General features: G+C 42.5%; 1 protein-coding gene and 1 long non-coding RNA gene across 2 annotated transcripts; one reads left to right on the forward strand and one right to left on the reverse strand.

The window, feature by feature from the left end:
- Positions 1-1,760: 1,760 nt before the first annotated feature.
- On the reverse strand, positions 1,761-7,247 carry LOC147268260 (uncharacterized). Its single transcript, XR_015112111.1, has 3 exons — positions 7,007-7,247; positions 4,264-4,408; positions 1,761-4,006 (listed from the first exon to the last, which is right to left on the reverse strand). It is a non-coding gene; the product is annotated as an uncharacterized LOC147268260 (long non-coding RNA).
- A 12,189-nt stretch (positions 7,248-19,436) lies between these two features.
- errfi1a (ERBB receptor feedback inhibitor 1a) lies at positions 19,437-27,309 on the forward strand. Its single transcript, XM_086199696.1, has 4 exons — positions 19,437-19,607; positions 21,850-22,052; positions 22,225-22,310; positions 23,243-27,309. The coding sequence occupies exons 2-4, from the start codon at positions 21,904-21,906 to the stop codon at positions 24,307-24,309; spliced, it is 1,302 nt and encodes a 433-aa protein (XP_086055822.1). The 5' UTR covers positions 19,437-19,607; positions 21,850-21,903; the 3' UTR covers positions 24,310-27,309.
- Positions 27,310-27,960: the final 651 nt, after the last annotated feature.

The following is a 27,960-nucleotide window of genomic DNA, read 5'->3' on the forward strand; positions in this document are numbered from 1 at the left end:
AGGTCAGGCTTGCCTGCGCACCACACTGTATGAACCCTACTGATGTCAAACTGTGCACCTGCCTACTTACATCAGGATTTGATTTCTAACAGATGGCGGCAAGATGAGATGCATACATTTAGTATAACGACCGAAATAAATCTATCTTTTCTAAACAAACACCAAGAGTTTCTCCTATTGCTGGCTCATCAGCAACCAGCACAGCTGGAGACCCTCAAAGCCTTCTCATCACTACTACCACTCCATCTCTATCTCTTCATTTTCCAGTGATCACCGATGACTTGCAGATGAAGCCAGTGACGTTGCAGTCTTGTTTCCAGCTGCTCATTAAGGATGCTTGACACTGTATCACTATTTCAGTTATTTTTAGTGCTGCCAGCCCACGGGCAGCCATGTGAGGAAGAGGAGGGAGACAAAATGAGCATATGAACGCTGAAAAAAAGAATTTGCTGGTCGCTGTAATGGTTTCTCCTGTTCAGGTGAGGACATTTCTTCTTAGTGCCACAGTCGTTGCTCCGTGCAAAAAAGGAGTTATCAATCGAGGAATGTGTTATTTAGAGATGAGATAGTGTCTTCCAGGGAGGTCAGGATGATAGAACAAAATAAATAAAAGCAAGAAACCTAAAGGCCATATCATCATTGCGTGTATCGCCGTCCATCTCGGTTGAACAGCAGGTTAGTTCAGTACAACAGAAGTACAAGCGCTTCTAAATCCATTGTTTTGCAGCTTATTCCATGCCCATGAAGCATAGAAGGAGAGCAGTCACAGAGCTCGGTGTGCTCCCTGGGGCATCAGAAAGAATCCGATTAGAAGATCTTGTGGCGTAGTTGCTGATATGGAAAGATAAAAGACGGAAGATATGAGCTGGTAGTTTACCTAGCCATGTGTCGAAAATAAGAAGCAGAAAAAGCACAGTTGACGCAATTAAGCAGCTTCAGCAGACTGATGGGTATCTTCCAAAGATACGGTCTTTCAAGGACGATGTTTCTGAGGTGTTTATGCGAGTCGCTCATGGCAATCTGAATTATTTATTTATTTATTTTTTTACACATATTGGTTGATCTCCCATATACACTGCTGAAGTGGTCACTATCCCAATGGGTACATGTTGCAGCCATGCCTGATAGGGTGTGAAGTAGATATGTTCCAATACCATTCTGATAGCTGAACTATAACACAGGTGAAGCTGTTCGTAAAATATGGCAAATGCATGCAGAGAGGGAAGCCATTCAACTTTTTTTTGATTATCTACTTTGATGATAAAACTGCAGCCTGATGCTGTACAGGTTGTTTTTTTTTATTGGTGATATTTTCTGGAGTAAAATACATAAAATTGCTGTAATTTTGTAAGGTCTGTCTGACTCACGTTGCCCATCAGTCAGTTCCTCCTCACTATTCAGTGAGAGGCAAAACATAAATATCCTGTATGCAATGCTCCTCAGCTTTAACTGAGCCTGAAGGGTTCAGTTCCAGGGCTGATCAATTTTGTAGTACTGAATCAGTGCAGAGACTTGCGTACTTCAGCCTAAGTCCTGCATTTTTACCTGCTATCAGAAGCATTTTTGGTGCGATAGAATCAGAACAACTCTCTTGCTCCAGTTTACAGCGGCGATGATGATTTCATTTTAGAAAAGGGAACAATAAATGACTTGACAGGACAACTGGAGGAGGGTGATCCTATCGACTCACTGTGGTTTGGCAGCGCTGTTTGGAATTAAATGAAACAGACATCTGAAAGAACTGCACTCATGCCTGGTATAGTGTATTTTATTCAGAAAGATGAATCGGTTTGTGCTCTTGAGACGTGGGTTTTACGTCACTCTGGTGACCTTACAGGAAAATCCACATTGCATTACTCCAGGCAGGTGACAATACCAGTCATCACCATGATCAAGCATTGGAAATAGCCTTCATGGTGACAACCGTGATACATGGCTGGATTGGACTGAAGACCCCAGACTCTTCAATCTCCATAAAGCTGTGAATGGAAGAATGTCTAGTTAGTTGTCAGGTTTGTTTAGCTTATCTGAAGAGCCAGATTTAACTCTCTGTTTCTGTGCTATGGCTCTTAATTCAGTCTTTATCAGTGGTTGTTACCCTTAACTACAGTAAAGAGCAAACCCTACCTGTGGCTGCTATCAACTTCCCTCCCTTGAGGGACGTCTGTCATATCTGTGCCTGGTCTAAATCTGTCAACTTGTAAACACAGACACCCCAGCTGTAGACCCTCCAACTGTCTCCAGCGTGATGAATGATAACCTGTGTGCTGCTGCTCGTCCTGACTGACAGCAGGTTTGCGTGTGATGCATTCTGCCTCACTACTATAAACTTAAAAAACCCGGGGAAGGGGGTGGTGTTTGAGGCCTCCCTTCAGTTGCACAACACCTGTATCCGACTGACACAGAGTTAATCACACATACCTGCACGGCAAAACACCACTGCACTGTCCATTACCGAGGGAAGCAAGAGAACAGATTTTTGTAGATTTTAAGTGTTTTCATTGTATTTGTTTTGTGTTTTTCTGTTTCTTTATGGAAAAACTAATATAATCAACAACTGTTGCAGATGAATTATAACAATATTGCTTGTTTATATAACTTTTTACTTCGTATGTTGAAAAATGTTTGCATTACCTGGTGGACTTGAATCATTTTTTTTTTTAAGTTCATACGCAATAATTGTTTTTTTGTTTTTTGTTTTTTTTTTTTTTTTCAGTCCTGACAGCTGAACGTGGCCATGCCAATGAAGTCTTCTACATTTTTTAAATTGTATTTTTGAAATGCTTAAATTGAGGTCATTTTGATTGTTATTGAAGGGTGTAACTGGACTGGACCTTACTGAGCATAATGCCTCTTTACACCAGCGTCAATGATTATCCTCATTTTTATTTTATTTTTTTTCAGAATTTGAATGAGTTGCCAGGTAGCTTAGCTTTACCTAAACCAAAAGAAAAAAAAAACACCACATAAATTAAACTGTACACAAATGCGTTGTGTTCTTGCACTTGAAAACTCCTACTTAATTCCTGAAGGACAGATGATGAATCAGGGTCGGATGGTTGGCAGCCCAGCATCCAGACATCCTGCAGCAGCTGCATGGGATATACTGTACTGACAGTCATGCGTTTTACATGACAGCATTGCAGGGTCGCTGTCTGAGGTGAGCAGTTAGCGTCTCTTGCCTGCAGCCATGTGTGGCTGGTGTTGCTCTCTGGTACCTGACGGTGACCCCCCCCAAGTGAGCTCTGTCTGTGTGACAAACCAGGAGGCTACAAGCAGGAGACTGTCTGAGGCGTTCAGCTTAAAAAACAAATTGTATATGTTTGGATGGTAGAAAGTAGATCTTGGCACCAATGAAAAGAGTGACATATGACACTGACACTGTAATGTGTATGTTTCATGAATGGGATTACAGGAGATGGTTGTTAAGGTTAATTAGATGGTAGAAACACAGTACACCTGTATGTGTGAGCAACAGAGAGAGTAAAGAGGTGATGCGTGTGTGTGTGTGTGTGTGCGTGTGCGTGCGTGCGGGCGCAGAGGGGTGCATGTGCTGAGGGTAAAGTGGATGGTTGACTCCACTGGAATGCGGCGCTGAGTCAGTCCGTCTGTCAGCCACGGCCATGTTTGCTCTGTGGACTTATTCACACTCTGCGACCCTTTCGGGAGGGGGTGAGGGGGTGAGGGGGGCAGCCTCATGTTGGATTTCCGGCAGGACTCTTGGAATTTCAGGGAACAGAACTCCAGGAAGTTCATGGCTGATGGAATATGCCCTTGTGTGGGTTCAGGCCTCACTTTCCTGTTGTGAATAATACATGTAAAGTGTTTCGATGGAACAAATGTCTGGTTGAGTTGCGTATAATATACATGCTGGTAGATTGGGTTTTAATAAAGTATATGTTTTAGACTGGAAGCTTTACATTTTGGATATAACCAATAGGGAAATAACAAACTAGTACACAGTAAGTGGATCCAAATTTAAGCCCCTGCAACTTGCTGCTTTAACCTGCCAGAAGTGACAGAAAGAGGACACGTTAACCAACACACTCTCTCTGTTTATTATGCTATTATTGCATATATGAGTGGGAAAAAAATCATTTCATGTTGAGCTCAAAGATCAAGTAAAAGAATGCACTGCTTGACCAGGCACTAAGCTCACTCGCTAGATTTAACATTAGATTTGTCTCTTGAGTGTAATAAACATTATAGCTTTTCAATATGGACAATAATCGTAGAAACATCAAAGTGAGAATGAAATCTTACCCAGCAGTCACTGTGCTGTACATATGCTGTCTGTCTGCAGAAATCAGATGGGTCTCATGCTAGTGATTGACTGGTGTTGTCATGTAATCCCAGTTGTGTCGGGAGAAAAGGCTTTGTCCCGGCCTCCCACACTCCTCGTCCCACCCTGTCCAGACAGACAGAGATTTTCTGTGTGTGTTTTCCTCTGTAGGCTCATCAGATGGCTCCTCCTGTTCTTGATGCTGGCCAGGAAAGATTACAAGGCCCAGATAAAGTGTTTGTCATCTGGGCATTACCTGGGTCTTCTCTCCCTCAGTGGGCAATCAAAACTAACATTCCTCATTCTGTTAATTCAAAGTTTGAGGAACATTAATTGCATAGTTGGACTTTTTTTTCATGAAATATATTTTGAAAGTGAATATTGTGTTTCTTGCTCCACTGCTTCTATAGTTACTATATGCTGTGTATAATATATACAGTAATGTGGTGCGCCGCTGCAAATTAAAATGCCCACCAGAATCTGAGGTAGTTCGTGTTCCACCGCTGTCACTTGCTCTCAAATAATAATGCTTTTAAAGGATTTGAATGCATAAAAGGAAACAGATGAAAATAATCTCGAAGCATCTTAAAACTGGTTTATCACACCATATTCTGCACTCTGCATTTCTGTATGTTTATGTACTGACTCTCTGTCTCCGATGGATTTCTATGACCGCATTTCTTAGCTGCCAAACCGTGTTGAATTTCTCACACTTTAGCACTCTACTGACTCCTTCACTTCCCTGTTTGCTCAAGTGTCAAGTACACAGAATCCAAATCAACCAGCTAAACTTAAAATATGCAACTGATCCTGAAGGATCACTGTCCACCCCCAAGCAAACAGCAGTTTTTCAGCAGCGCTCACCTCCTAGCCACCCAGGACTGTTGAAAGTATGTGTAGAGGCAGCCACATTAATCACACTCCTGTATAACATATCCTTTTATACCTCTATCTGTCACCAGAGCTGAACACACCATGCAGGCACACACCAGCACACACACTTCCACACTACTTGAACCCTGGGGCAGAATGCCAAAGAGCTGGAGGAATGTGACCTGATGACCTTGGCTTGCAGACTTACACATGGAGACCGGACACTAGGATGGTGTGCATCCGAAGAGGCGGCCAGAATAGCTGTGGTGTCCAGTAACAGCAGACAGACTCTGTTTGTAAACCGTGGGCATAACACACACACAGAGTCTGCATTGCACATATAATACATGCTGATGCACAGGTGGTGGAAACACATGTAGTCTTGTCCAGAGGTGAGGAGGTGGGCAATGATGGTAACTTGCTTAGTTCTGGGGCAGTACACATGTTTTTGTGGGGCAATGCTCGTAAGCCTTGCAGCCACAGATTTTTCTGGTTTCTTAAATCCTGACTTTCCTGTTTGACTTTTTTTTTTCTTATATGCTTGGTACAGTGGCTGACATACAGAGGGTCTGAGAGGCAAAAAAACACATTTAAAAAAAAATCTGGTCGTCAATTTTGTAAGTGTGACATGAATTGCTCTTTATCCTGTGTTTATAACAGGCAAAACAGGTTTTTCATGATATTCTTTGTTATCTTATACACTTTGATTAATTATTCTTGGCATTATTGTTAAACAACTTCCAATGATATGCAATTATATTTTCAAGGACATTACCTGCAATTTTTTGCTAGTTCTCTTGTCCCTGACATTCTATTTAACTCCTGCATAAGAACATTTTTGCAATGCTGTGCTGGAACGCAATCAACTTCCTGTTTCAAAAATATGAAGAAAATCTAGTTCATGAATTTGTGACTTCCAGCCTGGATTATTGCAATCCAACAACTCCCTAAAGATTCTTCAACTGATCCAGAATACAGCTGCAGAAGAACTGAGATCATACTTCTCCCATGTCAGTTTGTCTCTGTAGCTCCCTGTAAAATTCAGAATAGAATTAAAATCCTTCTTCAAATTCCTTATGAGTCCGGTTGATCACATGTGAAAGAGCCCACACTGCCTTATTAACCGACCAGAACACTGGACTTCCAGACTTCAGGCATATTTGTGGCTCCTAAAGGCAGCACTTTAATCTATCAGGGTTCCCTTTTGTGAAAACATCTTGCAGTTTGGGACCAGAAGGCAGACACCCCACTCCTTAACAGAAGACTTTAATTTTTGATCAAGCTCATAGATAGGAGTTCCAGGATTGCCTTGGAGAAACCATTCTTAGTTCTGCTGCTCTTGGTCTGGGCTGCCAGGGATTTCCCATGATGCAACGAGCTCCACTTTCCTTTTACCTCTCTCCTCTTTGTAGAAGTGGTTGTGATATTATCATATTAATGATGATCTACTATGACTGTCATGCCCTCCGACCCACACAAATGCTGTGATTTAGAGCTGTCCAAAGGAAACTCAGCTGAATCAGAAAAGTGGTGCTGGAAACAGCTTCTCCACCTGTTTCACAAATAAAAAAAAAAACAAAACAAAAGGAATGCAGAAAATCGTATTTTCCACGTGTTCTGAAGTCATAAACGCAAGACAGAAATCAAATGAAATAAGACTTAGAAAACGAATCCACAGATTTTTTGTGTGTGTCTGTCTTGCCTCTTGGGACTCCCTTACAGGTTGTTGAAAACTTCAATCTGCAAAGTTTCTGACAGTGCATCAACATCTGCATGTTTCAGCACACATTTACTCACATGACCTGAAACACACAATGATCTCCGTGCCTAATGGTTGCACAATATACTGACCTGTTTTTCTTTCCTTCATTTACATGCAGTGGAGATCCAAGTCATGCAGCAAAGATGGTGAAGATTAAGTGTTCCATGACTGACAGACATATTTGACACTTTTTATACGCTACATGTCGATGAATGTGTGTTCACAAAAATAGCCTTCCTTTTGCAGAAGTCCTGATAAAATAAGAGGCAACATTTTATAAAGTTATATAATCTTCAAATTCAACTGAATCTTAAAAATCACGGAGAAAAGCTTCACTTCCACCCTCTGATTTTAAATAAATCTGGTGTATTTTTCACCACATTAAATCTTTTTTTTTTTTTTTCACATTTTACCTCAGACAGGCCAGGGGTAAACCCCACCCTCTGTGCTCAGTGAAAGGACAGACACATGTGACAGATCAGGTCCAACCAGTCACAGATGACAAACCTCCAGTGCTGCCCCACGATTATCTGACTGAGGATAGAGCCCTCTGCAATTCTGAGAAAAACCCTTCGATTTTCTGATAATTCGGCCATCATTTTGAAAGCCCGGCAAAAGGCATTGACATTTCAGCATTATTTTATCAGTTCAAAAGTGACAATTTCTTTCTAAATAATTGAAAAATCCAAAATAGAGAAAGAAAGGCGTCTCTTCCATTTCCTACTTTGAGCTGACAAACGAAAATAATCTCAGTGACAGTTGCACAACTTTTCTCTAAGGTGTTGTATAAGACCAGCTGATTTCCCACACAACACTCACTCATAAAGTATTACTCCTCTGACTCAGGAGACAGTCAGCGTTCAGATGCTGTCTCCAGACCTGTTAGTGTTTGTGTCCTATCAGTGTTGTTAAATACATCGCTGGAGGATCCTACCCTACCTGAGGCAGACGGCCTGGTGCCAGTGGGTTGTAAAACAATCAGTCCCAGGTAACATATCCCTTTGTCTATCAAATAGCTAACAGAGCAGGATAGGAACAAACACTCAGCCCCCACCCCTCACCATCTGTCCAAGGATGAGTTGTTTTGGACTCCATCACTGTCACTCCAGAAACAGACTCCCAATGCTGCATACAATCTTTCTCCACACAGGGTAGAGTTACCAGTCAGGACATCAGCACTGAATATCTTAACAAAGAAAACACTGTACAGAACGCAACCAGGAGCAACAGGTGGCTTCATTAGCCATAATAGATTTCCATTATTGCACAAACAGTTTATCTAAACCACTACTATTCTTCTAAGTTTAATGGAAGCAAATTGAGCTGTGCCCAGTGGCATCTATTCAGGTCAGCTATTGAGAGATGCCTCTATCACTATAGCAACAAGTAAAACAAACAATGCGTGGGTTTGCTTGAAACACTAGACTTAATTCAGTAGGCCGCGCAAAATGCAGTTAGTGGGAATAGAAGGAGGTCGGCACCCACTTCAAGCTGTATTTTCAACCACGTCCTGCCGTTATGAGACAATGTGGGAGTTAAGAAGCTGTTGTTTTTTAATGCGCACCAACCACAGCGGGGAACTGTGGGGAAACGCAAGGTCTGCCACAACATTATTCCAACAAGGTGGCATGTTTGGATCTCTGTCTTTCCAATGTGGAGATGGTTTGACACAAGGATTAGGTGACTCAAAGCTGTTTAACTTTTCCCAGGCTTTTAGGAACACAATGTCACCTTCTTAAAATAATTGCCCAAGTCACTTTCTGACCAAAAAAACAAAAAAAATTGTGCTTAAATCACCTCCTTATAACACTTTGTCTCCAGTTTTTTGTTTTGTTTTGTTTTTTTTAGAAAAACTTGAAAAAAGGACTTAGGCGATCATTTTAAGAAGGTGACAACATGGAACAACAATAAGGCTTTGATGATAATTTCATTATCTCTTTATGCAGGACAGAAAACAAGTTGTGTGCAGGTTTAATTTTTTTAAAAAAAAGTAGACCTCCAAGGCTGTACTGTTAATGATATTTGGTGCATCTGGTCCAACTGACATCCACTTCATTTAAAATAGTGGTAACAAACAATGTGGCCCTTGGGCTGTTGCGTAATCATTATATGGCGTCTTCTCTCCAGGTTCTACTTTATATGTGGCTGTGTTGCTTATGTAGGTAGACAAGATTTCAACATATCCAATAGGCAGACACGCAAAAGCCCTGGGAGAACTGGTACAGAGATTTATACTCACACACATGAACTGTTCTATCATTTGTAACCATAAGCTCTTATCTTTGTGCCCACTGCAGGAGGGAGGATTTATCAGCTTGACACTGTAAGCTGGTGGAAAACACAGTGTACGCAAAGTGACCAGGGACGCGGTGTGATCAAAACAGGAAGCAGAGGCTAGGTGGCTAAAACAAACAAGAGTTGTTATGAATGCCTATGACCACACACACACACACACACACACACACACACACACACACACACACACACACACACACACGTACTGATAATCAACTCAGGACAAGAATAAGAACACTCTTAGAGCGGAGATTGCACCATAGCTCGTTTGGCTCGAGTTATATCAGATTTCTTATTTTGACATGTGAGGGAAACGGATATTCAGGAAGACAGCTTGCCTCATTTTTCTGACCATGAACCCAGAAATGAATACTGTTTTGCAACAAACAGATTTAAAGTTGGATGCAACATACAGTTCCAAACATTACAGACATAATTTAACCTTCTGTCTAATTAGTACAAAGCATTTTTGACAAAAATAAATAAATAAACAAAAAGGTGTGGATTTTCTTTTTAAATGTGGAAGTGAAAAAATATCAGGGAGGTCTGACTGAGTTACTCACTGGTGAAACACGCTACACCCTCGTAGTAATAGGAGGGACACTCATGACAGTGTGAATGACTACGACGTTTGGAGAGCGTCTGCAGTATCTCTCTGGTCCTGGCTCAGGGTCAGGCAGTACATCCGTGTGAGGAGACCCAGTATAGTGTCCCCATTTGCCAACCAAACCGCATGAGTCAAGCCTTTGTGGTAATAGTGGGTGGCTTCTCTCCTGTGACTACTCCCTGACCCATCCTTCTCAAACTCCCTCGTACACTTCCTCTCTGACCCCCCTTTTTCCATCTGAATCATGAAGCTGATTTAGTAGATGAATATTTAGGCCCAGAAATTCCTCCTCCCCAGATGAATATGATTAGACCCAAGGTGTGAATATCACCAATGCTGCGCTGGCTTGTGATAGCACAGCTCTGTTGTAGAGGGTATCCAGCATTACGTTATGTGCCAGCACCCGAGGCCGGTAGACAGGCGGGGAGTGGCGTAGTCTTTCAGACGTCTTTCCCATTACTAAACCCAGTCTTCCTCTGTGTGTCTGCTGTTGTCCTGAGTAACAGGCAACTGGTGAGTAGGAGAGCACATCCAGTGTCATGTCTGCTTCTTCTCACGGCGTGCCAACAAGGTGCTGACACTCCCCTATGAAGTGCTGCCTGTACCGAGTGCTGCTCTTCTTCCTGTGCTGACGTCATTTCTCCTGCCATTACGCTTGCAATAACACAGATGCTTATTTCAACCTTTGACAGAGTGACTGACACACAATGAGAGAATTGATAAAGGTTTGGTTTGTCTTTGCAGCATTGTAAACTGTCACTCCTGGTTTTATATGTATGTGTATGTATATATATATATATATATATATATATATATATATATATATAACTGTTATAATGAATGGAGTTGTCAAATAACATGATCGTATCACTTCCTTTGCCATCTTGGACTGCTACTACACATGAACCACGACACTATAACACAGTTCCAGGTTTTAATCTGCCTGCGCAGCTGCATGAGTTAACTTTAAAACATTCTAAGCACAAACAGCATAAATTAAACACAATAGCACCAAAATGAATCAGGCAGTAAGGGGGTGTGCTCGGAGAAGTGCGCTCGCGTTCAGCATTAGCAACTCTGGCTAAAAATTAACAACACTGCTTCCAGACCTTTTTCATGCATGCACAAGCAGCTGTTTACAGTGTAATGAGCTTAATTTGGGGGAATTTTTTTTTTTGAAGGTTTGTGATTTCAATACGTCATTAGTAAGTAAGCAGCATAATACTAGTATAAGGCAGTTAACCAGAGAATGTACAGTAACTGTTGTCTGAAACAGACTTGATCTGGTGGCGATGGATCCATGACAGCAGACCTGCCTGTTTGAAACCAACGTCCTGCATCCTGCATGCTGGTCATGGTGAAAGATCAGTCAACGTCCACTGCACAACATGGACGAGGAATACAGTCTGTTCATAGTCAGACATGTTAAACATTCAGTCAGTACTGGGATACTTAAAAACACTCTCACTCTTATTAATTTGTTTAAGACGTGTACAAGATAACCGCAATGCTAGTTGCCATGGTAACCTCTACCCATATAGTGCAAGACAATCATGTGCGTATGTATATTTACAGATGTTTCATATTAATATCATTTGCGCCATCATGTTTATGGGGCAGATTGTTGTCACAGGCGGGGGGGTCAGGAGACATCAGTAATAAATTCAATAATGTGCTGCATTGATTCAAAACACCTGAGCGTTTCCTTGTCAGGACAGCATGATTTATTATGGTGAACTATTTTCGCCCACTAATGAAAAACACTAATACTAATACCTCACACATCGCACACACACACTCACTCATGGAAAAACACCCACTCTTAATCTGAAGCTTTGGGCTGATATACTCAGTGGAGAGTCGTTCAAGGCTATTATGGCAGCATTTTAATTAGACAAGGCTAATTATTAGGCAGTAGCTAGTCAGAGAGACACGCTCAAGGGCCATTGTCAGCTGTTTAATATGCTTGATCTCCCTGAAAATACATGGCGGAACATTCACTCAAGCAAAGGATGTTTTCGCAATCCTCTGCCTGAGTTCTGAGAAAACAGTGTTGCTAAATGCGGTGTACAAATCTGTGGAAAGCAGGGCACCATTTTGTTCTTTTGTAAAATTTGAAACACACTCCCAAGTTATCATTTTGAAAATGTCTTTTGAGGACAGACACAATCATGGGCTGGTCTAGGTGATGAAAGATAACCAACTCAGTCTCTTTTAACGCAAGCAGTGTGTCACAATGTGTCTTAACCACTTTGACACGAGTCCCTATTTAAAGCCAGTCCTTCACCCAAGGCAAGCTGAGGTCAGAGGGACACGTATGTGAGTGTGATATCTCTTAGAGACGTGTAAAATGACACCTGTTTCCTGTGCAGTGGATGTGTTGTGGATATCTGAAAAGGTTCTTTCGTGAGGGTTTAAGGAAAGACTTCAAATAATGGAGCAATGATGTCGGAAAGAGAGGAAGTAAAGGAGGATTTGTGTGTAGAGCCTGTTAACTATTGAAAATGATGTTTACCGTGTGGAAAAAATACAAAAAAAAATATATCTGTGTGCCTGTGCAGGTGTGCCTGTATGTGAACGCAAGTGCCTGTTTGAGTGCACATTTTAATATGAGTTTATGTGAACGCTTGTGTATACAACGGTCTGTTTTTTTCATTTGAGGAGGAAGTAACAAGCACTTTGTGCCCTGTAAGCTCGCTGAACACCTCCCACACGCCTTCAGGCTCCAGAGGCCCTTGCAGTGTTTGGTCTAGGGCGGCTCCTAGGCTGATTTACTTCCTGTCGGGACCACAGCATTGTGTAGACGACAGCGTCTCCAGAGTATACCGGAAGGCAGACATAAAACGGGGATAAACTGAGATTTTTGTTACATTTACAAGACCATCAGTTAATGTCATCTCCCTTCAACCAGAAACTGTCTGTTTTAGTGACCTTATGTCTGTATAAACTGTTAGCTCAATAAATGTAGGGGAAACCTACAGAACAAAGCATGACCTCCTACATCTCAATTACACTTGAACACAAGTTAGACTTCACATGGTTTAAAAATAGGAAGTGCCGCACTGATAACCCATTATTTTTCTGCAGAGCCGAGAATAATCTGCTGGCTCCGAGATAATTACAACCCTTCTTCAAACTTGACTCGCAGTGTTCTTTCCACCCAGAGCTAAATTTACAAAGCAGTGAAGCTCGTGCTCAAATTAAACCTCTATGTTGCCTTTTTTTTCTTTCTTTTTTTTTTTTTGTCTTGGTGGTGTCAGCATGTGGTAAAAGGAAGAACCCGTTACATTTTGTAGCAGGTCTGAACCACTGGGCGGATACACACAAAAATATTTTCATACACATAGCAAGATTTAAAGAGGTGACATCACATCCAGAGTTGGAGGAAGTTATAAATTGCTTATTTTTCCACAATTTTCAGTCTTTGCACAAAGAGCAGACTTTGTGATTCACTGTATTTCCCGGATTTTTTTGACACACATTTCACAGGAGATAAACGTCATGCTAAAAACTAGCGGATGTGGCTATGTGCATGTACAGAGTAACCTACGTCATCACTTTAACTCAGTAAGTCAAGCATCACACTAAAATATTGAGGTGAGAGGTTCTGCCCGCGATGTTCATCTCAGTGCTGGGACCAGCCTACCAGTATGAAGAATTGTTGCTGCTCTCATTCCTAAGCCTACACTTAGTCATGTGGTGGGTAATATTACATTATTTTTCCTAAAAATATTAAGCAGGTTATGACTCTTGTGTCAGGATGATGCTATAGATGAGGGAAACTTTACTTCAGCGCATGAAAGAGGGAATAGAGAATGTTGTAGTGCAGAGAACATGACAGTTTATCTATCTATCTGCATAGCTTTTAGCATATGCCCTCCAGGCTCTAATAGCTCCTGTACTGTTCTAATTGAGTTTACAACAGGGCTGTATATTTCCACCCACACCTGGGTCTCTCCCTGGAGAGCCACATTCTGTCCTGATCATATGCGTCTGCACGGCCGACCCGTTGGTAGGGAATGGAAAATGGGAGCTGGACCTTATTTACATTCCCTCGTTAAGAGGCCGGTGTGACCAGTGGTCCAGATCATTTCTGTTGTCAGGCATTAATGTGGCCACTGCCCAGTGCTCCAAATCAGGTGGACTGGCTGATTCCTGAGGCCCTTTATCCATGGTGAATGGGACAAAGAGCACTCTGACACAGCGCATAGTCTGTCCTGAATGACTCAGTCTCTGTCATCAAGCGCTCATTTACACACAATCACACACACACAGACATAAACTGGGAAACAGGACTTATTCACCTCACTTTGGACTTGAACTGCCTCCTCGGTTGTGTTTTCCTGCCCTCTTGGTAGGCCTCCTGCCTACCTAGAAAGCAGTGCTTTCTTAACCCGGTGGCTAATGATTTATATCTGACTGCATTAGGAGTGACAACCTGGCGGATCTCCTTGGGGCGGTGTTTAATGTCTCTCATGGGTCGATTTTATCCAGGAAATTAGCGGAAGAGAGAACTCCCCCAGCAATCAGTGGTTACTTAAGATTGATAGATTTCTACATTAAACTTTTTTCCTCAAGAGGCAATACCAGGAAACCTGGGATACTCGTTGGCCAAATGCCAGAAACTCCTGTTTTGGCTGTTTGAAATACAACACCGGCACATCATTGAGGAAATGTATTTCTTCGTAATCCCCAGAAGGATTCAATAATGCAGGCAGAACAAAAAATGTAGTCGAGAGATTGTTCTGAACACTGAATATAGTTGTTGGACAAAAGTGCCGGAAACAAGGCATATTAGGAGCATCTGTGTCAGTCAATCCTGTGAGCAGAGCTGGCTCTGAACCAGCCGCTGGAGAGACCTAAACCAGCATGACGCTCTCCATCACACCACAGCTGTCATTTTCACAGCTTCTCCCCAAACATCTGACTCCCGTGTTTGTATATAAGATTACGTGTCACTGAATGGAATCTATGTTCTCATTCTCTTTACTACCTCAGGAAATCCAAATATAAGAAGTATCGCAGTGAATTCACTAACACTCCCTCATCCTGATTACTACCATAACTTTGATTCAGTCACAGGATGTGCTGGCGAATAACTCCCCTGGCCACGTCTGAAGCCATCCTTGGGTCTGGGAGACTAAACACACCCTGTCATCATCAACAAGGCGGACTGGCTTGGTCCACCCATTAACTGCAGACTGTAACAAGTCTTCAACCACTCTTCTTAACAATGCAGAGGAGTGATGCAATGATGACTCGTTCTTACTGCTTTTCATTATATTGCACATCAAATTAGAAAATACCTGTACGTGAGGCAAAAGCCCTTTTATTTCACGTAGGTCTTTGTACCAATACAGGAAATGATTAATAAGTGAGGCAGCTGCAGGACTCAGTAACTCAAGTAGAAGTGCTTTAATATGGTTGTATTTACATTATAGCGAGAGATGACAGGCCGTTGCCTGGGGATTTGTGTTTTGTTTCCATAGCGGGGGCCAAGTGTATGTGGCTCTGTCAGACGAAACCACGATCCAGCAGTAATACACTGCGATGTGTCAGCCTGAGCCTCAGCTGCGGAGCTCACAGCTGCACTGGACGGACGTTAACGGCTCATCCACGGTGTGAACCATGAAGGCAGAATAAAATGATGTCAAATATGAGCTCTTATGTGGGCCCCTTTATTGTTTGGACAGTCAACTGACATTTGTTATCGTGGCAGGTTATTGGACTGGCTGGAGGGAATGTGATCACCAGCGTGGGTTTGTTTGTTAGCAGGGTATCTCAAAAACAAACCGACAGCTTTACAGTGATATCACAAGGAACAAGTGACTGAGTTTTTGAGATGATGGATGATGGATCAAATTGTAAATCCTGAAGGTTGCTCAAGGCCATTGACAGAATATATTAGGTTGATATCTCTGGACATGTCACAAAAGACTGCGTGTATAATGATTGAAAGAGCGTCTTAGCGTCAGGATATTTTGGTGATACTTGTTGGATTTGATTTAGAGATCTAAATATTGAGGTTCTGGAGATGGTATGGACCTGTCATGGACTGGTGATCCAGAAGACGTATCTTTGTCATTTGGGAAGACAGTTACTTTACTACGTTCATATTCTGCATCAGCGTAGCCTCCTTGATAAAAGGTATGCCTCTCTATGTGCTTTTTAGTTTAGTTACTGTATTTAGCACCTTTCTGGAACAGCCAGGTGTAGAAAAATTTACTTTTATTCAACAAAGTTTTGAGATCTATATCTCCGATATTTCTGCCACTGTCCCAAAAACATAACAGATTTATTGAAGTTTTTCTTTGAATCCTCAAAAAAAAGTTATATTTAATGGTTACTGGTCTGAAGCTTTCAGAATATCAAACAGCCTTTATGGACAGACTTGATTTTTAACGATTGTTGAACAGAGGCCAGGGTTTGTAATCTCCCTCTCACACACAACCACCGGCTGTTCTGCGAACGAAACCTCCTTCTTACATCTCATGATGACAACTAATCCATCTGTTGATGAAGGCTATTAGCCGTGGCTGAACAACCTCTTGACTCTTCTTGTACAACAACAGGTGGTGGGCCATTTAGAAAAACTGTGAACATTTTTCAACTTTTTTTTTTACTAGGGCGACACGTTGGTACTTGGTGGTTCACAGAAATCAGGATATTATTCCCAGAAAGACACATTGCTGTTGTGCTTTTCATTAATGAATTTTTATTTACTCCAAACACCGATTAAAAAAACAATTTCTATTGCACCACAGAAATCTCTGATGCCTAAAATACATGCAATTAAAATTAAATCTACATAGCCAAACATAAAAGTTAACTTGTGTGAGTGAGGTTCAGGCGAGGTCCACGTGCAGATTGCTCAAAAGATTTCTTTACTGGATCACTTTGATGTGGGGACGCCCTGCAAACTGAAACCAGTATTTTGTTGAGAGGAAAATGTAAACAAAGCAAATAAAAGTACCGGTAAAGCAAAATAACCAAATTTTCTACGTGCACACTTGTTGCCACCTTTCAACAAATCTCTCGCATGTGTGTTTGTTTGAACTTTGGTTGCAGGATCAAGACGCGCGTAACTTAATGACCTCAGCAGCCAGAGGCGAATAATGTTGTGAACTCTGTAGTAAATAAATCATTTACACTGATGATAAAGAGTCTCCAACTAAACTCCACCCTTCCCGTCAGTGAGGGATGATCAGCTGAGTGAGCAGCGTCGCTTCATATGTACACCATTGTGTTGAGGCGTGAGCCACTGAGGGAAATTCCTTTCTGTACCAAGTGTAGCTGAAAGGAGAGTGAGGCAAAGGTGTCGTTTTGTGTGGTTTTTTTTTGGGGGGGGGGGGGGGGGAGTGGAGCTTAGCCCGAGTCACAATGCAGAAGCGAAGACAAGACCGCCTGATTCTGCCTGAAAACTGATATCCTGACACAAAGTCTTTCATCTGCCATCTCTTGCTCTCATCAGCGCTGCCCCTGGCTGCACATGTCCCTCCCTGACAAACTTTATAAGGAACTTCCTGTGAGTGATGACATCATAAAGCAGTGGTGTGTGTGTGTGTGTGTGTGTGTGTGTGTGTGTGTGTGTGTGTGTGTGTGTGTGTGTGCGCACGCGTGCATGCGCATGCAGTGGGGGGGGGGGCTTGAGAGTCAGACAGTGTGAGGCCTATTTATCCGATTGATTCAGGCAGATTACGTTTTTTTAAACACAGATTAAGCGGAGAACGTGTTGTGTTGTATTTTACCTCAGTCATACAGTTACGTGTTGTTGCTTTTTAACCCCATTTGTCTATGTTCAGTTTTAGGGTGAGTCATACCTGTATCATTATCAAGCTATATGTTAAACATTAGATGATTCATTCTCTCTTGTGTATTCTCCCCCCTTTTAAAACGTTTTATAATGCTTAACGCAAACCATCTCTCTCGCCCCCCCCCAAAAAAAATCCCATATCCTCATTTCCCCTGCTGGTCACAACTGGCTCAGAGGAATCCCAAAAATGTGTTTGAAATTATGAAGGGGCATTACACATCCAAGCAGGGGTCATAAATGTAATGATAAGCCTTTTAGATTTAGGGGGCCCCTGTGACTGAGCTGTAAAGGATTTACAAAGTGAGACAGGAACACTCTGTCCTCTCCACGCACCTCTGCGTTCTGCCACCATTGATTCAACATACCAGTTGTTTGTAGCTATTGTATGGCTGTGTTTGGTTAGTGTGCAAGTCAGAGCTGGGTTTGTTTAGCCTGGTTTGGTTAGGTGACAAAGTTAATATAACACTACTTATGCAGGCTGAGTGACTATGAAATGAATAAGACTAAAGTGAAACAAAACACTATGCATCTGTTGCCTAACTACTCTTTTAGGTGAACACTCGGCAGGTAAACAGAAAGCAGGTCTAGTTATGAAAAGCCCACCGCGATCTGATAAGCTCGCAGCAAAAGGATCAGGGCTCCACGCATTCAGCAGCAGAGGTCTGTGCAGATAAGACTGTTTCTGTCTGTTTCCCCGCCTGCCGTCTTTGTCTTTGCTATCTTCTTGAGAGCCATCCCCATTACTGCCTCACTGCAGATCTGTGCTCACTCTTGACCTGGTCATGATTGAGTATCATACAGGTGATACAAGGCAATGTTTTGACAGGCTAAGCTGGCAGGATGATGTTTCACTCAACACTAAAACACATGCAAAGAACCACTAGAACAAACAACAGTATGGAATAAACATCACTTCTGGGAACATGCTGAAAGAACATTTCAACCTCATCTGTTGTGACGTATTTCTGAGTAGAACAGGAATGAAATCGGGAAATAATGTGGTGTGATTTGATCACAGGGATTAAAGGAGAGACAGGGAGAGAGTCCTGTGTGAGCATAAATCTGGAATTGCCACTGAAAAAAAAAAGAGGGCTGGGTTACACAAAGGTAGCTACGTGTTTTGCTAGCATGCATCTTATCTCATAAACACACGCTGCTAAAAGTTAAAAATTGATCGGCGTCATATTTTTGTTTCAAACTTATTGGTATATGCTCAATCACTCGTCATATTTTATTTTCCGGGGAGGGATATTTTATAGTCTTTTTTTTATATTTTAGATAAAAATAAATAGTTTTGAGTGTATAAAGGTGAACAACCTGACCGACGATCCGAACTAAAGACCTAATTTTAAATTTCACCAACTGTATGACAATTAATCAAATCACAAACGATCATCTGTTCGTTATCCTCTGCCCTTAGATCCTCCATCAGGATGGGGAAAAAACTCTTCTATAAGAGGGAAGAAGGCAGAAACCCCGGGGAGACCCAGAGGACGAACCCCTCTGCAAGCACAGACTCGCACGATACCCAACAAACCGGCTCCCATCTGAGTTGAGTAAAATCAGCTGACCGCATCCTTGTGTTCCCACCTGCTGCAGACTTTGATCGCATCCAGTTAACTTTTGCTATAAACGTGTCCTGTGCTAACGTTTCTGGGTGATCTATATGCATTGCAGGACTGCAGGGAGGGGAGGGGGAAAAAAAGAAAAGAAAGGAAAAAGGAAATCTGTGCCTTTAAGGGCAAGTGTGCAGGGCGGGGCCAGCGCGCCCGTGTAGTGTGCTGCAGCCTATAAGACATTTCTTGTTCACTACAATACAAGACTTATCTGAAAGTGTCACGTTAACTCGCAGGCGTTTGATCCTGATGCAACACAAATGTGAAGATTACAAATCGAACCCTCGGACAGACCAAGGAGCTATATTTGACCAAAGACCACTCGAGAGGGCGGTAGGCGGAGGAGGACTGCGAACTTGGTGAGTTGAGAAAGTCACTTCAAATCTGGTGAACTGTGTGAACCCACGTCTCGCCTGTCTATTGTTTTGTATGTTAGTGCCCCAATACTTCATGGTAAAATACATCCAAGGGTCTCAATGTTGTTATTTCTATGTGTTATGGCTTCTTTTGACGGATACGGAAAGCCTGAGGTGCAAATTGTGTGATACGCGAAGCGAAAAAATAATTGAGAAGGATATGACAAAATAACCAGATGATATTACGTTTTTTAATGTGTTATTAAAACTTAAATGAGAACAAATGTGATTACGTTACAGCCTGATCCTTGACTAATTGGAATCCTTAAATTTGGATCAAATCATTAAATTGAGGCTACTGAGTGCATTTCCGTTTCTTAGAACGAAAAGGAAATAATTCATCCTGTATCACTATTATTATTAGCTGCAATTGCAAATAGCTGACTTGTGTGTTATGGTGTGAGTCACCTCCCTGCTAGAGGGCTTTTAACCATTATTGTCTCAAATCCGGTAAAGTGAGGGAGTGTGCGCGGTGTTTGCTTGCTGCACAGGTAAAGCGGGTATGGTTGCTCGGAAACCGCTGCAGGGGTGTCATGAGCGGGGTGTGAACTCCAGCTTTCAAGACGTGCGTGTGCGTGTGTGTGTGTGTGTGTGTGTGTGTGTGTGTGTGTGATGACTACAACCTTATCAGAAGATATATTTCATCTCATCTTTCCCAGCAGGAGCCACCTCATGTTTGACCATGAAAAGCGTCAGTCTCTGTTTAAATGAGCTCATTAAGAACTCTTCCTTAATTCCCTGCTTGACCACACATCATTTGTTTAATCCTGTTGCCTGTAAATGCTCCTATGGTTAAGTGCCAGGATGAACTATCTTTGCACCTGTTGCAAGAGGAAGCACAAGCCCCTGGGGGTTCATTATCAAGGATCATGTTGCTTCCCGTCCCCGTCGAACCGAATCGACGGCCCTGGGCAAGGGGATCACATGCCTTGTTGGGCAGTTTGGCTCGGGTTGATGGGCCAGGCTTCCTGTTGTTTTAGAGCTTTGTTTCTCACCAGCTGTCAGGGCCAGCACATAAATATGGCCACAGGAGACAAGGAGCAAGGGGGGTGCTGTGTTCTTCTCAGTCATCACTGCAGCATTATAAGGAGGGCTGGGTGCCTCTGGGTGTGCACACCTCATTTGCGGTCTCCAAAAGGGTTAAAACCAGAAGTGATAGCTGCAACTATGCACATAAACACTTTGCAACATAAAACACCTCTGCTTCTAAGTATAAAAGCTCTCTGTATTTAAAATTTCTTCAGTATTCTTCCAGAGATTGTGACATACTGAACAGGTTAATCCAGTAACAACAGATCAGATTTTGCCTCCAGTGTATTTCTGAACCCAGAAATCTTGCGACGCTGCTGGGTTTCCTCCCTGCTGGATAGTGTGTGTACATTGTTTACTCAGCCCCGACACATACTTGACATGACACAAACATTCAGGTCATTTGACATGAGGAGTTGTTGCAACATCATGTACATCTCTGGTTAAAGGAGGAGCCCCTTCCTCTGCTGTTCAGGCCAAGCAGGATTGCAGCACTGAAGTACACAGTCAAGTTTTGAAATTTACTGTGAAGCACAGCCTGTGCAAAGCAAAAAAAATGGTTCGTTGGTACGAGCAATTTAGGCGTATACAGATTTTTTAAAAAGGTGCAAAGTGAAGGAGAGCTGTTCTATTTAGTATTGGTGTGTATATGTGCAGACTTATCTTTGAAGCATACTTATTGTTACAGAGATATGAAAACCACTGGCTGAGTAAATCATCTCAAATTCTGCATCCAGTCTTTTCAGCCCAGCAAATATTGTCTTGAAGAATGAATAAACAAATCTGTGCAATACAGCCAGCAACAAATTTACAGTAAGGTCGTCTCTTACAGGGATTATTATTTCATATATCTGATGTGGTCTCACAAGTGTCGTGTCAATCTGAGCTTCTGTCATTCAGCTTTGTTGCCCCATCTCTGCACAGAAGAGGAAATTCTCTTGGACAAGGCCATAACCAAATATTTGGCTGAGTGGCCAGCGAATAGGGACATTTATCTTATTTTCTCTCTGTTCAAACTGAAGTATTTTCTTGCTCAGTTTCCCCAGAGGATGTTTGCTCTGCTTTTTTAGTATTTTTCAATGTGCTACTACTTGTTTCTTTTCATCTGCTTTTGCTTTCAGCTTCATTCATGGTTGTGTTTTTGGCTTTGCTACAGGTACACCAGAAGTAGGGGCAGCCAGCCGGGCGATCTGAGTGTTTCCTGGCTTTGATGCGACCCCAGTGTGCCTGGAGCATGTCCACAGTGGGCCTGACTGCCCAGGAGACATCTTTTCCCACAGAAAACCCCTTCCTGCGGGGCAGCTACTGTCACAGCATGGCTGGATCCAAATCCTGGAGCCATCCCTATGAGCTGGAGAAGTGAGTGTTCTGATGCCAGGATTAGCAGTCCATTAGTGGCAGATTATTAGAAAAGGAGGATTTTTCAAATCTGCATGACATGCTGATGTTTTGTGGTTCAGGTTAGTCTGAGAACTCATATTAATTACAGGGGAATGTTTACCAGTTCACTGAAACTGTTCTAATTTTTCAGCTTCTACTTCAGCATGGACACACACACAGATCACAGCTCTCGTGCTCAGCAAAAGGGGCCGCCACCACCATATCTCACTTATGAGAGTAAGTGTATCTTGTGAAAGACATAAATACTGCCTTGCATGTGTGACGACTTTGAAGCATTCACCACATACTGTATGGTGTAGCGTGTGTAGTTTTTCAGAAAATTAGACCGCACTCAGAGAGCAAATATGACAGACAAGGCGTTTAGACGTTGTGAGATCAATTACAAAATCATCCATCCACCCATCCATTTTCTTCCGCTTATCCTGTTAAGGGTTGGGGGGGGGGGTGGCTGGAGCCTATCCCAGCACCTTTCTGGTGTGAGGCAGGGTTCACCCTGGACGAGTCACCAGTCCATCGCAGGGCCAACACATATAGACAGACAACCATTCACACTCACAGCCACACCTACGGTCAATTTAGAGCAGGGGTCTCAAACAGGTTTTCATTCCAACCAAGCAAAAGCAACACCTGATCCAACCAATGAGCTGTGTGGACACAGCTTGATTGATTTTAAGTAGAATCAGGTGTTGCTTTTGCTTGGTTGGAATGAAAACCTGCAGCCACACGGCCCTTTACTGGATCAGTTTGAGACCCCTGATTTAGAGTGTCAATCAGCCTCGTCCCCTCTTGATGTCTTTGGACTGTGGGAGGAAGCTGGAGAACCAGAGAGAACCCACACAGGTACAGGGAGAACATGCAGACTCCACACAGAAAGATCCCGTGCATGAGCCAGGGCTCAAACCCAGAACCTTCTTGCTGTGAGGGGACAGTGCTGACCACTGCACCACTGTGCTGCGAGTTCTTTCATGCTATCAAATTTAATCCAAATCCATCAACTACATTTTGAGTTACTCTGACAAAAGACAAACCAATGCTGGGTGATCACATTCCTTCCAAATCTGTGAATAGCAACACGTAAAATTAGTTAGCCAACCATAACCCTTTATCTTTTTGTGTAATGTTCCGTTTTCTTTTTTCCTCCCTGCCAGGACATAAACACAGTCCCAGCACACAGAGATTACCTCCAAAGAAATCCAGGCCCACCCAACTCTCCCTGTCCTGCACCACTGATCCATCCACCCCAAGTCCTGCTGATGACGACCAGGTGGTCCCCTCATTCCAAAGGCTCTCAGTTTACGAGTGTAGCAGTCCACCGCAAACTCCAGGCAGATGCTCCAAGCCTCTGCCCCCCATCCCTTCAAAAGCTGACATTTGCCCTGAGCAGGCTATAGACAACGAGGTAGAGTTCTTTACTAGTTCAGATGAAAGCCGCTGCCTTGTGTCTGATCAGTGTTCCAAATCATCTCCTTTTCGGTATGGAGTCCCCAGCCGGAGGAGCTTCAGAGACTGTGGGCAGATTAATTATGCTTACTATGATGGTCCTTTAGGACCACAAAGCCAGAGGCAGCCCCAACAGCAATACCAAGCACATCCTCCACAGGAAGTGCATGAACAACATGGACAGCAGCGACAGGAAGTGCCACTGGTCTGTCAGAGACAGCAGGACAAGGCCCAGCGGAGGCTACGGCGCTCTCACTCTGGCCCAGCTGGCTCTTTTAACAAACCCTCTCTACTGCGCCTCACATGCCCCAAACGCCACACCCACAGTACGGATAAGCCAGAGGTGCCACCACCTATCCCTCCACGAACAATCAAAACAGCAGACTACCACCACTGGTCAGCAGAGGTCTCATCTGGGGCTTATAGTGATATGGACAAACCACCAAAGTTGCCCCCAAGAGATCACTTGTCCAGAGGCAGCTCCCGTACCCCCAGCCCCAAGAGCCTCCCAACTTACATCAACGGAGTGATGCCCCAGACCCAAAGCTTTGCACCAGACCCTAAGTATGTAAGCTGTCGGGGTTTACAAAGACAAAACAGCGAGGGCTCTCCTTGTATCCTGCCTATTATGGAGAATGGCGAGAAGGTCAGCAGCACACACTACTTACTTCTGCCTCTACCGGTCATGGACAGCCCTGCAACTCCCAATAAAGACTCCCCTGACCCAGACTGGGACTGTCACACTAAGAGGAAAGCCCACGTGGATCTAGTTTGAAATGTTTTATTTGAAGTAGCAGGGGACTCCACTTTACATGAGCAAAACTACTTGTTGAAATGGTGAAACTGGATGTTCCCGATTCTCAGTCTGCTGCTTTGTTTTGAACCCCTTATGTATTCTGAACACACAGGGTATGTGCGCACTGTATTGAGTTACTGGTAAGGTCAGAATCACAAACTGTATCTCTGACTATAGATGATGGGAAAAAAGGTAACCTTTTATTTTTGATATTTTAATTTCATGACATTCAGAGGTGTGCTGTTTTTACTGATGATGTAGCACAGTCAGGAGGTGCAAGCTGGCCTTGAATCTCATGTGCTCAGTGTTTTGTGTCCGGAGGGTTGAGGATATTCTGTGTGATTTGTGGGGGGGGGTGGGGGGGGGTGCGGTCTGATGCTGCTTTTGTATCACATGGGAGACAAAAGGCCAGTCGTGTAACCATGTGTCACTCAATATGTGAAGTCTAAATGCAAGGCCATATAGTTTTGGACAAAATGAAGGATGCTAGCAAACAAATCTCTGTTCTGCTTGCAGGCTTTTTACAGTGCAAACAACACTGATGTGATTTCCCTTCCTTGATGAAGTTTTAGTCTTATGCCATATGGGAAACATACACATATTAGCCTCTTGTGAGGGTACATTTTGTACTGAGAGGTGGGTACATTACTGGTAGCTATGCATGTTTCCATTGGAATGTCTAGTGCAGCTTATATGATGTACTTGTCTGTGAATGAGTGTGTACGTGCGTAAATGTGTTTGCATAAATGCATGTGACCAGCTGAGAGAAGTGTGTCCTTTTGATAGTATACAGGAGGATTTTCAGCAATTAGTATTCATGTTACGGCACTCTTGCTTTTGACTACAGCTCTCAAATTTGAAAAATTTCTTTTCCGTGTCCAGGTGGGTTTTCGCTGCACAGAAACTTGCATGTTGGCCAGAAGTGAATGTACGCTACTCCTTCGAACAGTTGGAGGAGCTTTAGTTTTGGTCAAACTTTGTATATTTGCCTCAAGTACTACCTCCCTTGATATAATCCTGTATTTCACATACATTTTAAATGGTGTGCAAAACTAAAATCTGAAATTGTGATTGACGAGTAGAGGAAACCTGCTTAATGTAACACCTCATGTGAGTGCAAAAGTAACAACCGGATATCCTTAAATAGATGACAGAGGTCTCGGACCTTGGCGATGTCAGGCTAACCTGTTAATGCAGACGCATTACAAAGACGATCGAAGCGAAGTAAAATCTGGTCAACTGGACGTAAGTTTATCTCTTTTTCAAGATAAACTTACGTCCAGTTGACCAGATTTTACTTCGCTTCGATCTACGATGACCTGGATGAATGAGAACCTACACAGACATTACAAAGACGGTGCAGGGTTTACCTACGTGACACAGACTTTCCTGTTCTGCTCATGCATTCCTGCCGTACATGATTGCAGTGGGTGTGGTCTGAGAGACTTTGGCTGCTGGCAGCCAAGAAAATATATGAATTGTTTTAGATGACTTTTAAAAAAAGAAACCCACCAGGATGATATAGTAAATGTAGCACATGTATTGAAGTAAGCTTTGGTATCGAACACGGTGTTCAGTTTGGGAAACCGATCAGGTCAAACGGTCATTGAAGTATACTCTTTTCTCTCCCTCCTGTTCACAAAACCTTGACATCACAATGTTGCTTGGACTTAGATGTCTGAAAAAAATGTTTACATCATACACTGATACTATTTAATCTTAAGGTATTCATATGTCTTATTAGGAATAATAAAACTGAAGACGAGTGTATCATTGAATAATTTCTCTGCTGTGGTGAAGACATGCACTGGGAGAGTACAGTATGCTGTGTACAGTATTTAACAATTCCATTTTGTTATAAATAAATGATAAGTATATAGTCTTTAAAAAAGAAAGCAAAAATAAAATGACTTATTTATGAACCTGCCTCATTCTGTTTCTTGAGTCAGCCAGAGTGAACTCTTAACTCAGCTGCTGGGCCTGTTTTATCACCCACACACCCTCATGCTGTGCCTTATTGTGACTGGCCTCTATCCAGAGAAAGAAGAGTGACTTACAATGGTCGGCTGACAGGTGTACTGTACATAGCCTTCCTCTTCCTGGTTATGACTCTGCCACCTCCTGTATGACTGCTCAGAAGCTTGGTGTTAACCAGCGTTACACCCACAGGTTTCAGAGCAGTAATGTAAGTGTTCTCTTGACTTGTGTCCATGTGGTTAGGGATGGAGTGGAAACCACAGCGAACCACACAATGGCACAAGAGGTGAAGCAATTATCATGTAAACAACTTGAAATTAAGCTGAAGTTCCAATATCAACCATCACTTCTGTACATCTGCTGTGCTAATTATAATATCTGCATGACTGGAACAAGAAGTGAAATTTTAAACCGACTTTAACAACGAAAGGCAGACTACTCACATGTAGTCCATTTTAGCAACTTCTACAAACACTCTGCTTTTACCATTTTAATTATGAATCTTTTGATAAATTCAATGACTGTGTTCGAAAGGTAAACTAGATCTTGGGACTGGGTCTTTTCTGAAACAGAGAGAGCAGCGTTCATCTTTGGCCATGTCTAAATCGTAGTCAAGAGAATGGGGATCAAGTCGGCTGGTCCTCGGTTCCATCTGACGTGTTATGATTGCTTGAAGTTCTTACACAAGTACAGTGTCTGGCATGTAACAGAGTAAATGTAACTCCTTGTGACTTGATTGATCATCGTCGGAGTAACTTGAGACTTGCACGTGTGACGTACTCCAGCGTGGATCACAATTCCACCAGTATGGTTTTATTCTCCGGTCCTGCCTAATTTCATGTTACCTGGAAAAACAAGACACTGCTTGTGCTTACCATCAGCCAGCATTTATGGGAAACCATGACCACGTAGGAGACGATGAAGCAATTTAATTGGAACATTCTCCTACTTCCCTCACCTGTGTGGCAATATTTTGCCTTGCCCATTCGTTATATAATTAATATGCTGTTTGCAAAACAACTATTTTCATAGTTGCAGTTCTTGTGACTTGTTTGTGAAGAGCGCATACTGCACTTAACCCTTATGTGCCATCTGAGTACTTTACGCTCAGACAGTTTTCTTCTCTTTTGTGTCTGACATAAAGCATGTTAAAATTTCCCTGTTTGGTCATTTTAATCAATTTCAGTATTGCTTATCATCACTATTTAATATTAAGTCATTTTCAGAATTTTAGACCAATACATTTATGAAATGATTTCATTTCTAGGCAGAATGGGGTCTCTGTTTACTTTATCATCGGGGTCATCAGATGACCGCAGTTGACAGTGGTTGATTAACTACAAGTGTTGCTGGAGCTTTTATACGTTTTGAGATGATTAATATTGACAATTTATTTAGATATTTCTACTGTTTAGAAGAGCAAACAAAAAACAATCATGTACAATTTTTTATTTTTTTTTTACAGTGTATTTTGATGCACTGTGTTTGTGGGATAAAATTATTTCAATGAAAAAAACAGGAGCTGTTAACCAGCTTCCACTGCAGGCCTATTATCATGCACCCTATTGCATTACAGTTTAATTCAGGACTCAAGAATTCAAAATAATTTTTTTTCCTGTTAATATTTTCCACAAGATAGAGCCGTTGGTTGAT

The sequence above is a fragment of the Aulostomus chinensis genome, chromosome 3 (genome assembly GCF_037954235.1).
Source record: "Aulostomus chinensis isolate RoL2024-O1b breed Wild chromosome 3, RoL_Achi_v1.0, whole genome shotgun sequence".
NCBI classification, from domain to species: Eukaryota; Metazoa; Chordata; class Actinopteri; order Syngnathiformes; family Aulostomidae; genus Aulostomus; species Aulostomus chinensis.